Source organism: Larimichthys crocea, unplaced genomic scaffold, assembly GCF_000972845.2.
Source record: "Larimichthys crocea isolate SSNF unplaced genomic scaffold, L_crocea_2.0 scaffold397, whole genome shotgun sequence".
In the NCBI taxonomy this organism is placed as follows: domain Eukaryota; kingdom Metazoa; phylum Chordata; class Actinopteri; family Sciaenidae; genus Larimichthys; species Larimichthys crocea.
Genome location: NW_020855181.1, coordinates 134,996 through 149,482, shown reverse-complemented (window position 1 = coordinate 149,482; position 14,487 = coordinate 134,996). Strand labels below are relative to the sequence as shown.

General features: G+C 42.7%; 1 protein-coding gene and 1 long non-coding RNA gene across 2 annotated transcripts; both read left to right on the top strand.

Annotated features, from left to right (window-relative positions):
• Positions 1 to 851: 851 nt before the first annotated feature.
• Positions 852 to 2,181, top strand: ptf1a (pancreas associated transcription factor 1a). Its single transcript, XM_010742436.3, has 2 exons — positions 852 to 1,606; positions 1,785 to 2,181. The coding sequence occupies exons 1-2, from the start codon at positions 997 to 999 to the stop codon at positions 1,985 to 1,987; spliced, it is 813 nt and encodes a 270-aa protein (XP_010740738.1). The 5' UTR covers positions 852 to 996; the 3' UTR covers positions 1,988 to 2,181.
• An 814-nt stretch (positions 2,182 to 2,995) lies between these two features.
• LOC109139238 (uncharacterized) lies at positions 2,996 to 10,341 on the top strand. The gene is made up of 3 exons (XR_002042118.2): positions 2,996 to 3,287; positions 6,435 to 6,538; positions 9,529 to 10,341. It is a non-coding gene; the product is annotated as an uncharacterized LOC109139238 (long non-coding RNA).
• Positions 10,342 to 14,487: the final 4,146 nt, after the last annotated feature.

Genomic DNA, 14,487 nt, shown 5'->3' with positions numbered 1-14,487 from the left:
TTCATCATCTGATCATTTTCATTTATTTAGAGGGGACACGTGACGGTGAAGAGGTTGTGTTAATGTCTGCACCGCCTCCTTTCTTTGTTTCGCTGCGCTAACATGTCTGTGAATGTACACACCTTATTTATTTATTAAAAATGAAAACAGAAACATATAGAAGATTTTAATACGTTTGAACTGTTACTGTTATTCATTTTGTATGAAGCACTTTGTTACATTTTGTTTATATGAAAAGTGCTTTAATTTTATTATTATTGTTATTCTTCTTCTTCTTCTAATTATTTATATTTATTATTATTATTATTATTATTATGTCTGTAGGCTCGTCCATCTTTACACTGTTCTGACCTCTGTCCTCTGTTACAGAAATCAAAGAGTTTCAGGGTCGATGCCAAAATAGATGATATACAACTATTATTAATTATGAAAAATGAAATATGTGAATAATAGTTATAATAATAACAATTTGAATGACATCGTATATTGTGCGTAAAAACTGAAAGCTGTTGCTGCTGTAATATTTGATGTTATGTACTGTGACAGGTCTGCAGTGTCTTCACAGATGCTTCATTCGGACACTGTCTGGTTTTAATATCATGATAACAATAAGAGTCACATGAATGATGAGTTAAAGGAAACATGAAGTGAACAATACCATTCTGACTGCTCTGATTGGTCCGCGGAGTGTGGAGCAGAGCAGAGCAGAGCCGGGCCGGTGTCAGCCGGAGTTGAGATGTCCGCTGGGCCCGGACAGTGGAGGGCAGGGGGCGTGGCGTTCTGGGGGATTAGACTCGAGGTGCGCCTCGCGGACCGAGCTGTGATTGGTTGGCGCTCCTGGCAAACGGCACGCGACTATGGATGTCGCTATAAAGAAGTCTCGCGTGCCTGTTCTTCAACTAAAACTAACTGTTGACCGTGAGCAGCGAGCACACAGACACAAGACAGAAGACAGTGACGCGTCATTGTTTCCGCAGCAACAGGAGGAAGACAAAGATGGACACCGTGCTGGACCCGTTCTCCGGACTCGACTCTTTCTCTTCCCCTCCTTATTTCGACGATGACGACTTTTTCACCGACCAGTCCTCCAGAGACGGACACTTGGACACTGATGACTTTTTGGATGACGACGTGGACTTCCTCACCAGTCATTTCCAAGACTATTACAGCAAAGACGGCGGCGGCAGAGCGCCGCCTCACGATGGAGACTACGACATCGGCAACTTGTCCTTCTCCTCCTCGTCCTCCACCTTCTCGTACGGCTGCGCAGACAGCAACCCGGACCTGTCTCCTCATCATGGCGGGCCGTTACTGAAGCGGAGGAGGCGGATGAGGTCTGAGATGGAAATGCAGCAGCTGAGGCAGGCGGCCAACGTCAGGGAGCGGCGGAGGATGCAGTCCATCAATGACGCGTTCGAGGGGCTCCGCTCCCACATCCCGACCCTTCCCTACGAGAAGAGACTGTCCAAAGTGGACACTCTGAGGCTCGCCATTGGCTACATCAACTTCCTCGCCGAGCTCGTGCAGTCTGATCTGCCCATTAGAAACTCCAGCAGCGACACTCACGTGCAACCCAAGAAGGTCATCATCTGCCACAGAGGAACAAGTAAGTCCACTCCACGATCACAGCTGGTTCACGTGAACATCTGGTTTTATATGAACGCGCATTTTACGCATGAAAACTTGGATTGGTGTGAACCCGCACAGTCCTGATCTGTTGATGAAGATTATGAAAACAAACTGTATATTCAAATATGAATCTTTTCCTTCTTTTCTGTCTTCAGGGTCTCCCTCTCCCAGCGACCCGGACTACGGCCTTCCACCTCTCGCCGGACACTCTCTGTCCTGGTCGGATGAAAAGCAGCTCCGCGAGCAGAACATCATCCGCACCGCCAAAGTCTGGACTCCCGAAGACCCCCGAAAACTTCACAGTAAAGTGGGCCTCACGGACATTGAGAACGAGCCTCCTTTCGGTCTCGTAGCCTAAACAAACCCGGCAGAGTCCTCCTGGCTGCTCGTGTAAACGCACATTGTGAATGTGAAGAAGTTATTGTCTGTTCTTGTGAACACCATGTGAGCTCACTGTACAGTTTCTGATGTTGTTTCAATGTTGTAAATAGTTTTTATCACGTTGATAATTTTATTTTTGTAATTCAGGCAACTGGCAATCATTTATTTATTTCTCCACAGCTGATAATATATGTTTTTAATTTAATTACAAATGAAGGAGAGGAAATATATTGTTGTACGATGATTTATATTTATATTCACTCTGCAAATAAAAGCACTTACTGATAAAAAAAATCATCTTTCTATTTTTATTATTTGTGTTTGCCTTGTTATGTGAACATCAGCATGTCAGCAGAGAACCATGCATCGCAGGATTGTAAGAAGAATCTTGGAAACATTTCTCTGCACAAGGTTCAATTACTGGGAATTTCCCAGCATATAATTAAAGATTAGTAAAGATCTGAGGAGCCGCTGAACTGATCATGGGCAATTTAACTAACAACAAATGTTGTAATGGAGACAAAGGCTTGTTTTGAATAATATCATATTATCATTAATATACACCTATAATATCCTGAAGAGGGCAGATCCATCCATTTCAGTCTAAATGTTGGACCTCCAAATAATGAATGTTCATAAAATACACACATGACTGCACATTATAATGCCTCTTATTAACATATGATTCTTATAGTGGGGCCGCATGGCACATACTGCAGGCTGTAACTGTGAGCCTATGAACACGTTCAGTATTAACTAAAATTGTGAATGTCCGACAATCACAAGAGGTCCGCGCCTTGTTGCACCTTACAGCAGGTACCACAAAGGTTTCCACACAAAGTCGGAGTGAGTTAGAATAAGAAGGGTTAATCCAAACCAATACAGCCCAATATTGTGACATAAATATGCAAATGATATGCTAATGTAATGACACTGTATACCCATAACAGCTGAAGGTGTTTAAAGCGCAGGCGGGCATGCAGCACGATGGTGGGAGGTTGTTGAATGCCGCTCTGTGCTGCCAGGTGCTGCCGGGACAGATTTTCCCGTGGTAGCGGCATCCCTCCAACATGTGGCCCCCGCCGGTCCTCCTTTGCGCGCTCTGCGGCCGCCCCCACCCTCCACACCACCACAACACACTGCCACATATATGAGCCCCGTGTTAGCCCAAATGCTGCGAGCACAAGGCTGAGGAGGCACGCGAGGAAAGAAAGCTGCTGCGACGGAGACTGTGGAAGATTGGGATTTTTTAAAAGTTCCAGGATGAAGACAGGAGGGTGAGCTCATAATTGGTTATGGTGTGGTTATTGGTTATTGGTTTCACACTGTGTGAATATGTTTGGACTTTGTAAATTTCAATTTTGAGTAATTTTAAATTTCTTTGGATGGAACTATTTCTGCATTTTAACTCTTTTCTTTAATGCAGGGTGCTCTCCCTCTCTCTCTCTCTCTCTCTCTCTCTCTCTCTCTCTCTCCTCATTACCAGCGCGACAGGAGCATGTAATCCCATTACAGCCATTAGAAAGTCAAATGTTAGCCAGTCAATGCTGGGCAACTTCATCTCTTTGGCAGGAGGGCCGGTTCCACTTCGGGGTTAAAACAGTGGTAGCATTGTAGTTTCTCGCACCTTAGCGCCTTTATTGTGCACTTGGTGGTTTTTAGTGTGCGCAGCGCAGAGCCGCCTCTCAACATCCTTTGGTGCGGTCGCAGCCAAGCGGAAGGGACAGGCTGAAATACTCCCGGCTATCTTGTCACTCCGGCTACGGGTTTGGCAAGGCTTAAAAGGACACGACCATTTTACTGTCTGACAGGTTTTATTTCCTTTAGTTCTCAGCAGGCCCGGCATTAGAGGGCCACGCCAAGCGGTAATTTGGTTGAGAAAGGCTCGGCGCTGAGCTCAAAGGCCGCTGATTCACCATATAGACGTGCAGGCAGAGGCGCTTTCATACCTACAGTATGCAGCCACAGAGCTGCAGCCACTCCGCAGTGACGGCGGAGAAAATTGTTTTATTTCTGAGATGAATCTAAAAAGTCTGATTATGAATTCTGATTTCTGAACAATGAGGAAAAGATCTGAGTAGACTGAAAATAAGATCTGAGCCATATTTCAGAGAGAGAGCAACACATCCACAAGTTAATGTGATGAGTTTAAAGTCAAAGGCAAAATTTGGAGAAAAAAACAACAACTTTTCCACAGAGGTGAATGTGCCAAAATACAAAGACCAGTTCATCAGGAAGAAACATGACAAATATCCACCTCAGTGAGAGCTGTTATCATCTGATGACGTACTCATATAGATTTCATTTAACAGCTATAGCTTTTAATCAAAATCCCGATTAATAAAATGACAAGCTATCTCTTCTTTATAATGTTCTTGGAATATTTCTTCACATTTTATTGCTCAGACTTTCACTCACCTAAAATATTGAACACAGTGCTCGATCTTACTTGCCTCCAGAAGAGATTCTGTCAGAGACAAATACTGAGAGGAAATCAATATTCTTCTACTGAAACATAATTTCTACAGTTTGACTATACTGAAAGAGTTTGATGGCAAATTAAATCCGTCATAAAGGAAGTCTTGTGGTTCAACTCATCTGTTTATTAAAATCAAACTCGGCTGTTTTAAATATTAAAACTGATTTTATATTATAATCAGTATTATTAATTAATATAATAAACGATATTCTGGCCACTTTTGAACAAACAACCGCACTAACATTTCCTTTTTTCATGTTGAGACATTTGTTTTTTCGAAGCTGAAGGTCATTTAAAGTCTTAAGAACCGTGATTGGCACTTTTACGCACCGGTGACTGTGAATGAGTGAATATGAATATGAATATGAATATGAACAGTGTTGGTTTGTGGTCATGGCTGGAAAAAAGGGAAAAGGCCATCAGCTCTGAAACTTCTGCGGTGATTAAAACAAAACGCCCCAGTGGAGGTGTGAAGCTTTAGTTAACCAGCTTTGAGACTTTAATGAGAAGAAAGTAAGATGTTGAATGGTCGCTAATGCGGTTAAATCCTCTTTCATGCCGTATGTTAGCGCGCTGCGACAGACGCCTAACAACAGCTACAAATCAGCTTGATTTGGAGATTATCTCGCTGCGGAAATCCAGACCCTGGAGTCATCATTAATACCTCTGACTCCCGTTTTTTTTCTGTTCAACGTGGCATCGGTGCGCAGCTGTGAGGCTGACCCGGACAGGCTCAGCTTCATGCCGTGCAGGCATTTAAACCTGCAGGGTGGATGATCTGTGGGCGCGCTGAGCTGCCGGTAACCAACAGGTGTCTGCTGGGTTCGCACTGACAGAGGAGAGGAAGAACAGGAGGAGTTGTGTGTCTGGCAGGGGAGGTAGCCGGAATCATTCTCTCTTTGCCATGCGCTCTTTTCTTTCAGACGTGACCTTCCAATCTAAATTACATCTTTATGAGGCTCCCTTGTCCCGCTGGAACAGTCTTTGCCATGTTCTCCGGGGGATGCACCTGGTAGTTCAAACTTTGTCTCTTTTCATGTCCTTGCGCCTGAGTCCCTGGACAGCAGCTGCCTAAAAGCAAGCAAAGAGAGAGGCCCTTGCAGTGTCTTCGAGACGGGTTGGCACCGCTTTCCACGTCTTTAATGTTCCATCAGCCTTTGTGCAGGACACAATATGGCAACTGTAAAGCATGACGTTTTGCAATAATAAAACACATTTTCAATGATGTGACACCGGGCTGAAAGCGCAGTGCGGGCCAGCCAGGCTAAACATATCCTGCGTTTGTTTTGTGCGCCCACAGCCAATTAACGGCGAGGTCCTTTCGCCGCGCCTTGATAAGCCAATTAAATTTATGTCTTCTGTTTTTTTTTTTTTCAAGAAGAGAAAGGAGGTGTGTTTGGTGTGTTCTCCTCCTCGGAACGGCGATTTTCTTGCCATCACCTGGCGCTTTCTCCACAAGAGAGCAAACTGTCCTTGGTGCCCCCGGAACCATACGGCTCTCACCGTCCCGCACTATTGTTTCCCGCGTTGATCACTCATTACCGAGATTTAACAAATCCTCTATTAGCTATGTTTTTGTCATATTTTCATCCACAAGATTAAGCAGATGCTGCGATTGTAGCATCCAAACTGTAGGGCTACTCAAGGCTGAAAGAGAGACGGCCACTCGGTTGCGAGTGAGGGAGAGAAAAAAAGGCTTTGGGCACATCTTCAGAGGAATAAAACATTTAGGAGCTATAAACAGACTTCAACCTGCTCTATTTCAGCCTTTGTGTTGTTTGTGAATAATTAATGTTAATAGGGACAGGTTTGTATACTTTGAATGCGGGACCACAGGTGCGGAGTGACAGGATGAATAACCGGCCCTGATTTTTGCCAAAGCTCGAGGGCTCTTGTCCAGGGTCTCCAAGCTGATGGAAAATATTGTCATCTCTTTGATTCGCAGCATTACTTTCACCGAGAACAAAGCCGGGTGATGAAAAGCTTATGTTGGAGTGAAACGGGCGATGACGGTGGCCGCTTCAGACTCCTGAAAGAAAGAGAAAGGGGGTGAGTCAATGGCAATGCGCGCTTCTGGTTTTGTGCGCAAGTGCTCCATCTAACTCAAATAAAGGAGCCTTTCCAACTTTTAAAGGACCACTTTTTGCCTTTAATAAAGGCTGGACGGCTGTAGCCATTAAGCATATGGTGCTAAGGCGCTGGTCTTTTGTCCCCGTGAAGCCCTTGAGATACTAACTTGTGTTCTTTCCGGGATATTTAACTTCTCAAAAGCTCCAACTTTATGCGCCCGCAACAAGTGGCTCCGGGGCGCACGAGCAGCTTTCCCCACCGACAAAAGCAGGGCGGCTAAGACAGAAGAATGAGTGTGTAAGAAGAGGATTTCATTTCTTTGTGACACGTGCTGTCGTACATTTTAGGGATTTTTTTTTGTATCACGGAGAGAGGTGTGTTACTCTAGATTTGTTCCAAAGGACTGTTCTTTTGGCGCATGGATATCCATGGCAATACATGGATAGACTAGTGAGTGCGCATGGAGTCAGTTTAAAACTCCCTCACAGTGCTACAATAAAATATGCTGGGTTAGTGAGAAAGGTCAGTTTCCTCAGGATACATCGTGTTTTATCAAAATCATGTCAGCTGATGCTGGTGTGTCCAAATCAAACGCGAATTTCAGTGAGCACTGAGGCGTTTGTCGTATGAAGATTTCACCTAGGGACTCTCTAAAAATGTCATTATCCTCTGTAACTGTGATTTCGGGTGCGGTGAGTTCATGCGTAAAAGGCGAAGACGAATTTCTAGTTGGACCTTATTGCGTAATGGTGCGTCTGCTGCGCACCGGGCTGACGCACCTACACTTGGCCGACGCGACTTGCTGCATCAACAAATAGAACCACATCTTTCTCCCGTGCTTGATTTAGGAGGAGGCTTTAAATATGAACCTGATGGTCACGCGGCCCTTGACGTCTTCTCTCTGGCATTCAGCCGTTGTTCCGTTAACGGGGCCTGGTGTCAGCAACCACTGACAGATTTTTGACGCAAACCCAACACCATCCCGCACGCTCGCGGGCCTAATCTGACAATTCAAATGAAACATCGTGATTTTTGTGTCATGACGTGTTGAATCTTTTGATAAAAAAAAACTGGTGTTTGTGGAAAACATATCACAGCCGAAATGATTTCAATATTTTTTTATATTATTTTGCAAAGAGATAAATTGTTTAAGTTTGATAAACTCCAGCCTCAGCCTTCAAACAGACAGAGTTTAAACCTAGCTGCATTCTGGCCTCAGAATTAACTGAACGTTCATACCGGTAAAATGAGTGTGTGTGTGTGTGTGTGTGTGTGTGTGTGTGTGTGTGTGTGTTTGGTGTCGTGTGACGGGGCCAGTTGGCCGCCTCTGGCCTCTGAAAACCCCCCTGGTGGACGGAACACGGCGGGCTGACCTCCGCGCCAGAGGACGGGAGATGCGCCTTTGACTGAATTAGCCATAAAGACGTCTTGCTATGATCTTTGTTGCGGCTGAAAGCAGAGTGGATATGAGAGGCATTGTGCACAGCTTTTGCGTGCCCCATCATGAAATATTACAGTCTATTCACGAGGAAGCTCCTTTGAGAAGATATGGAAATGAAGCAGTCTGGGCTGATTCCAGAGCGGATTTTTCAAGGCAGGAGACAAAAATCAATCAATAAATAAATGTAATAAATAAGGAGTGAGCAGAAATGATCTCAGTCTTTGAGCAGTGATTCATGAATGTGTGGAAACCTCAACGAGCAACCTGCGCTGACAAATGATCCATTTTCCTTTTTTTAACTCTTTAAAAATCCCTGAATAACTCAACAAAAAAGTGATAAATTACAAATATGCTAATTTCAGTCACGGCCGTTTGTACGTGTGCGTCTCCATCCATCTCCTACATTCTGCGCTGCTGATCCCCGTCGTGCGCTAGAGGACACTCAACCCGTTTAGACCGGGGCTCTTTTGTTTGCCTCAAACACTGACTTCAGCTTCCAGAGAGGACGGGAAAGTTTTTTTTTTTTTTTTTTAGTTTTTATACCCCCAACCCCCCAACGCCCATCCCTTGCTCTGTCAGTTGCCAGGATTCAGAGGTGTAAAAGCATGCATCATTTTTCACCAGCTCTCCGTTTTGATATCGACAAAAGCGGCTGCTATGGAACAGCCTCTCCGCTTGTTCGCTGGCTTGAACTTCACTGATGTCCGACTGCTCTCTTTTCCTCGTCTGAACGCGGCGCAGCGGGGATGGATTTGCAAGACAAATGCAGCTGTGTGTGTGTGAGGGAGTCAAGTGGCACAAAAAGGCCGTTTCAGTCAGCCGATGGGATGGAGAAAGTCAGCATTATGCAGACGTCAAATCAATCAAAAACAAAAGCCCGCATGCAGAAAATACTGAGTTTATGGTGTTGAAATTGCAGCTTTTTTGTCACATTGGAAAGACTGCAAAGTAAACTTACTGCTGGTGTAGAAAGCTCAAGAAAATGGTGAAATACCGGGCAGATCTGCCTCTCTGCGGGTGTTTTTCATTAACAATAAATCTAGATTCAGCCTCTTGAAAAAGCCAAGCAGCAAATTCTGTGTGACATTTGAAACTGTGGATTTTCTTTTTTTGTCAAAATAGTAGCAGTTTTAATGTTGAAATATAAAAATGAAATGCTGCTAAAACCGGAAACAAACTTCCACTTTAAAAAAACAGCTGGTCTTGTAATGAGACTTTCAAAGTAAAAACAAACTGAAGTGTGTTACATGATGAGTGAGTTCATTTTGGTTAATGATTCATTAGTTCATTCACTTCATTGAAAACGGGATTTTGTTGACACATTATTTTAATTTAATTAGAAAAAGAATCTTTGTCTGAAATATTTTGTTTCATTAAATTATATTTGGATAGTTTCACACGTGGACTGGAAGAACCATGAACACAATATCTGTGTACAAAATATCAAAAAGTAAAACTCGTAGTTGTGGGAAAAAAACACATTTTATAATTATTATTAGGTTAAACAGTTCCTTTTCCCTCCCTGCAGCTGAATCCCAGCCGGCTGTGCTGTAAGTCAAAGACGTGCAGTGGCTGGTGGCCAGTGCTGACTGGGAAAGCTTCCAGCCTCAGAGGGACCGTGATTAACCCAGGAGCGGTCAAACTCGGCAGGAAGCCCTCCACAACCAGCCACTGCTATTTATCCACTTTCCAATGAAACCAATTACTTTTACAGCAAACCTCGGTGCCGACACTATATGTGTTGTTCTTGTAGACCAATAGAGTATGGCTGTGAAAGGAGAGGCAGACGTGAAGTAGGAAACCCTCCTGGGCTGCTTCAACAGGCTGTAAAATATACCTAAAGTCAGTGTCCATGGAGATTCTGTGATGTGCTGAACACAAAGCCTTTTAGAAAAATAAACTTCAGTGTTATTAGAGCTGTTTTTATGGCTCATCTCATTGACTTTGCTAGTTGCAGACTGCATGAATACAAATTTAAAGATAAATCCAGTTCACACACCTTTTATTTTTACACCTTCCACTAAAACATTAACATGACATCACCCTTTATTCAGTCCACGTGACTGAGTGTTGTTAAATATGTTAACACTTTAAATATATCATTTGCAAAAAGTCACATATTAGTGAATATTTTAACAAGAACCACAGCCAACAGTTGTCAGACTGTCTGCAGACATTACATGAGCATGACTGCAGTTTTAATTCATTTCTTATGTTTATTTTTGATCTTCTATGTGTATCACTGTTATTGCAGTTAGTGCTCCTAATGCTGAGCAACACATGTCATTGTACCGTTGACCCTGTGTTAACCTACATATGAAAAATAAAACTGAAAATGAACTTTCCAGCGTCCGTCCATTTCACTTGCGTATGAAAATAACTTTCAACTTTATTAACCAAAGGTCACTGTGGACACTGTGTCAACATGAAGTGTTTATGCAGCTGGACACGTTTACTTGTCATGACATCGCAGTAATGGTTCTGTGGCTCAAATAGAAGCTGCTACTATCTTACAAGAACATTGGTGATGGGACATTTTGCCAAAAGCCTGTCCACTGTCCACTGACATATCATCGAAAAGACATAATGATGACAGTTAAAGCAGCAGAGGCTGAGATATCCAGTTCATAGCATGACTCATGCACCAAAAATGCCGGATCCTACATTTCCCATGATGCAACTGAATAGCATCCCTTTGTTAGACCCCTAAACACCTATATCTTTCATATGTCAGATCCCAATTTGTAACTTGAGCTTCATGTTTGAAGTTCGTTAGTTTTTTTTCTCAGACCTGAAAGCTGGTCCTGTTTAAGTCCAGCACAAACACATTGTGAATGTTTAGTCTCTTCTACAAAAACAGCTAGACCTGATAGAGGTCATGGTTTTCATTACTGTTGTATATCCATAACCAAATAAATGCTTCATATGTAATAATATTATTATAATAAAGGAATTTACAAAACTCTACTGAGCATTTCTCCTGCCACAGGTTGCTCCACAATGAGAGAGAAGAGATCAAATACAGACTGGGTTGTCATTAAAATAGAACAAAGTTGTTGCAGATTTGAGTTCCGATGTCAGGAGTCAGATGAGTCCTGGTTTTATTGACACACCACCATGTTGTGCTGAGAGTCACACAGGAGGCATCCATCTAATAAGTGTCAAGTAAAAGTGTTTTTATTGGGTTACTAGTTGTAAGTAATGTAGTAAGCAAAAGAGGAGGGCAGCTGGCTCAGCTAATAAAGCAGTCATATCCCCAATCACTGGCCAGCCTAATTGACAGCCACATGAAGAGAGAACAGCTAATTGATTATAGGCTTGTCCTATTCCAACACACCGGGGGACTGATGGGAAACTCACTGAGAGAAAGTTTGTGTCTGACTCTGTGTGCACACTTGAATTTCTGTTTTTCAGAAAAAAACTTTGGTGTATGTTTCTTTGGAGTAGGTTCTGTTTTGCAAGTCCTTCTTCCTTCTTTAAGGAACCATAAATAAACCAAGCTGTGCTTGTGTGTCTTGACACTTTGTGCTGGAAAAGTCCTACTAGACAGCAGGGGGCCCTCACACCTCCAAATACAGTTCTATGGAGGCGGCATCCAATTAAAGAAGTGAGGGATTGTTGTAGCTTCTTCTATTCCAAACTGGAAGCAGGCTGTCAGTGAATGCAAGTGAAAATTCCTTCACTGAGCCTGGTTGGCATTCCTTTGTGTTTTGTGTACAACAAAGACATGAGAGCGACAGGTTACTCTTCATTCTGCCATTCAACACAGGTGGCACTAAGAGGAAGATGGTTAGAGTTCACTAATTGTCTATCACAGTGTTTGGGTGATGAACTGGCTCATTACTGTGAATGAACTGTCCTCATAATAATGCTAATGTATTACTGCAACAATGTGAGTGTAAAACAGTGAATTAATGAACTAGTGAAAAATGTTGACTATCATTGTCTTCATTTCTATAGGAATGGATAGGCACAAAAATAAAATGTAAACTAGCCCATAGTCCTTCTACTGACAGCAGTGTTTGTGGGTGTAACAGACATACGGCTGTCTGTGCTTTTCAACTGGTTTCAGTCAGGTAGGTCCACACCTTTACATTCTGGTCTGCTGCCTTAGCACTGAGTACTGGAGGTAAATGAGCCTTCCTAGAGACATCAAGCTGCTTGTAAACAGAGCTGATGTTTTAAAGCTGACACTGAACGCTGATGGAAAGGGTTAATACTCTGGAGAGCATGAATGGATGTCATCATAAATTTGCCATACATCATACAATTATGTGTGGAGGATTTTTGGATATTTAAAGTAAAAGCAGGAAAAAATGGTCTGATGGTTGCAGTAGACAAAAGGTCAGGGGTTACATTAGGGTTCTTCTTCTGAGTACTACATTTTCCACGGTGGTATTCTATGAACCAAAGTGTTGGACAGATGGACAGGCATAACCATTCTTAAACTCCAACATGATAAATAGAACCTATGAATCTCACACACACACACACACACACACACACACACACACACACACATTAAGTGTGAAACTGCTCCTGACCTGCTTAAGTCTTAACTTCTAGACCAGTTGTATTCAAGAGTGTTACAAAAGTAAAAGTCATCATTCTCTGTAAAAGAGCATGCCCCTTCTTATACAAGTCTCTTATGATTAAGATAATAAATATATATATATATATAATATATATATATATATATATATATAGATATATATATTAGAAGAAACAACTGAATGACTTTTTGCAGTGGAGGCCAAAACTAATGGTGAATGTGTATTATGTGTATTGTGAAGCATCTGTATCTGTATATTTGTAAAATAAAACGTTTCCAAGAAGTTTTATTTGTGCTATAAAACATTTCTTTTGCATAAGCTCCGCCAACGCTCCGTCACTGATCATCCAATAGAGGCTAAAGAAGTGAATCACTGCATCCTCCACTTCAAAGTCCTCCATCAGCACACTGTTATGTTCCACCAATTCATTGTGTGTCAAAGACAGCCATTGGTTTAATCCCATCCCAAGTCATTTTTTTGTTACCTATCAAAGTGAATGTCGGGTCCGGCCCATGGGAGGGGCAACATGACATTTCCACGGCAGCTTCTAAACAGGTCAGCCAAGGGAACCATGGAGTCCAAAGCGGTGGGAGGGGGACACTTTCAACCAAAACCGTGTAACTGAATCTAAACCAGTGGTTAAACCCATTCAGCAGTGCAGGAATGGGGAGAGCCCTGACAATACAATACCATTCATAGGCTAACACAGTCCCAGTGGAATGACCAGGGAGGGGTTTTAATCAGGCAGAAAGGCTCTCAGCCAGCCAGCCAACCAGCCAGTCAGTCAGTCAGTCAGTCAGTCAGTCGGTCAGTCAGACTACAGAGGCCCTTACTTCATATAAAGCCTCACATCTCCACACCTACATCTATCTCTCTGTGTTTGTTTTGGAGTGTGTGATGCTTGACTCTCTCATTCTTTCACAGAGCTTTGCGGAATAAGAAAAATTTAAAGCCGCTTCTGTTGGCAGCGGCTGGGAGGTGTGATAAAGTGAAAGGGGAGTGAGGGGATGGAGAATGGGGAACTGAGAGTCAGTCTGCCCTCGGCCTGACCTGCAGCTTTCAGGGGGCTTGAACACATCAGAAATCCCATTGTGGGAGGTGATTAATTGAGAGTGATAACTTACCATGAACAGAGATTGTTATAGGCTTTAATGTGGTAGGCCTGGCTTTTTAAACGCTGCTTTCACGTAGCTTTGTAGTCCAGCATATGGGCCCAGACGTATTCACTGACAAAAGACGAACGAAAATTTATCACGCTTGTACGTCCTGCTAACAACGTGTTCTCTCTCTCTTTATTCAAACACCGATTCTCTTTTAGCCTCACTGGCTTTTGAACCATAAACACTGATGGGAAAACATGTTCATACTGTGGCAATAACATGTTTTGATCAAGGGATAGCTGAATATTTTCATAACTGATCAGTCTATTGACTAATGCTTCAATGACCTGTTGTTGTTGTTCATAAATGACTTAACATTGGCAAAATGAAGCAGCCTCATTTTCTTGTCAAGTGGTTGGTGTTAATTTCATCATTGACAACTATGACCAAGGAACACTGAATGAGTCGCTGCTCTGCAGTGAGTGGTCTGATCCGCAGAGTTTGGGAATGATGACTTCATTTACTGAGTAGACTGTCTCATGTAAGAACAATACATAAGACATAGAACTAGAGCAATGTCTTTACTTTTATGTATTAAAACAAACAATAATGAAATGACAAAAATGTGATTTTAAGTAAGTTAACAAAGTAAATACGTGCAGTTTATTTATTGTTCCTATTCAACTGATGGTTTGATAGTTTGTGGTGAAGTAAAGAATCAGTACTGTGTCTTATCTGCTAATGTCTCACTGATGCACTGCTACTGAAGACACGATCTCAGCTCAGACCAAAGTCCTGTCGTCGTTTGAACAGATGGACAGAGAAAGAGAAAAA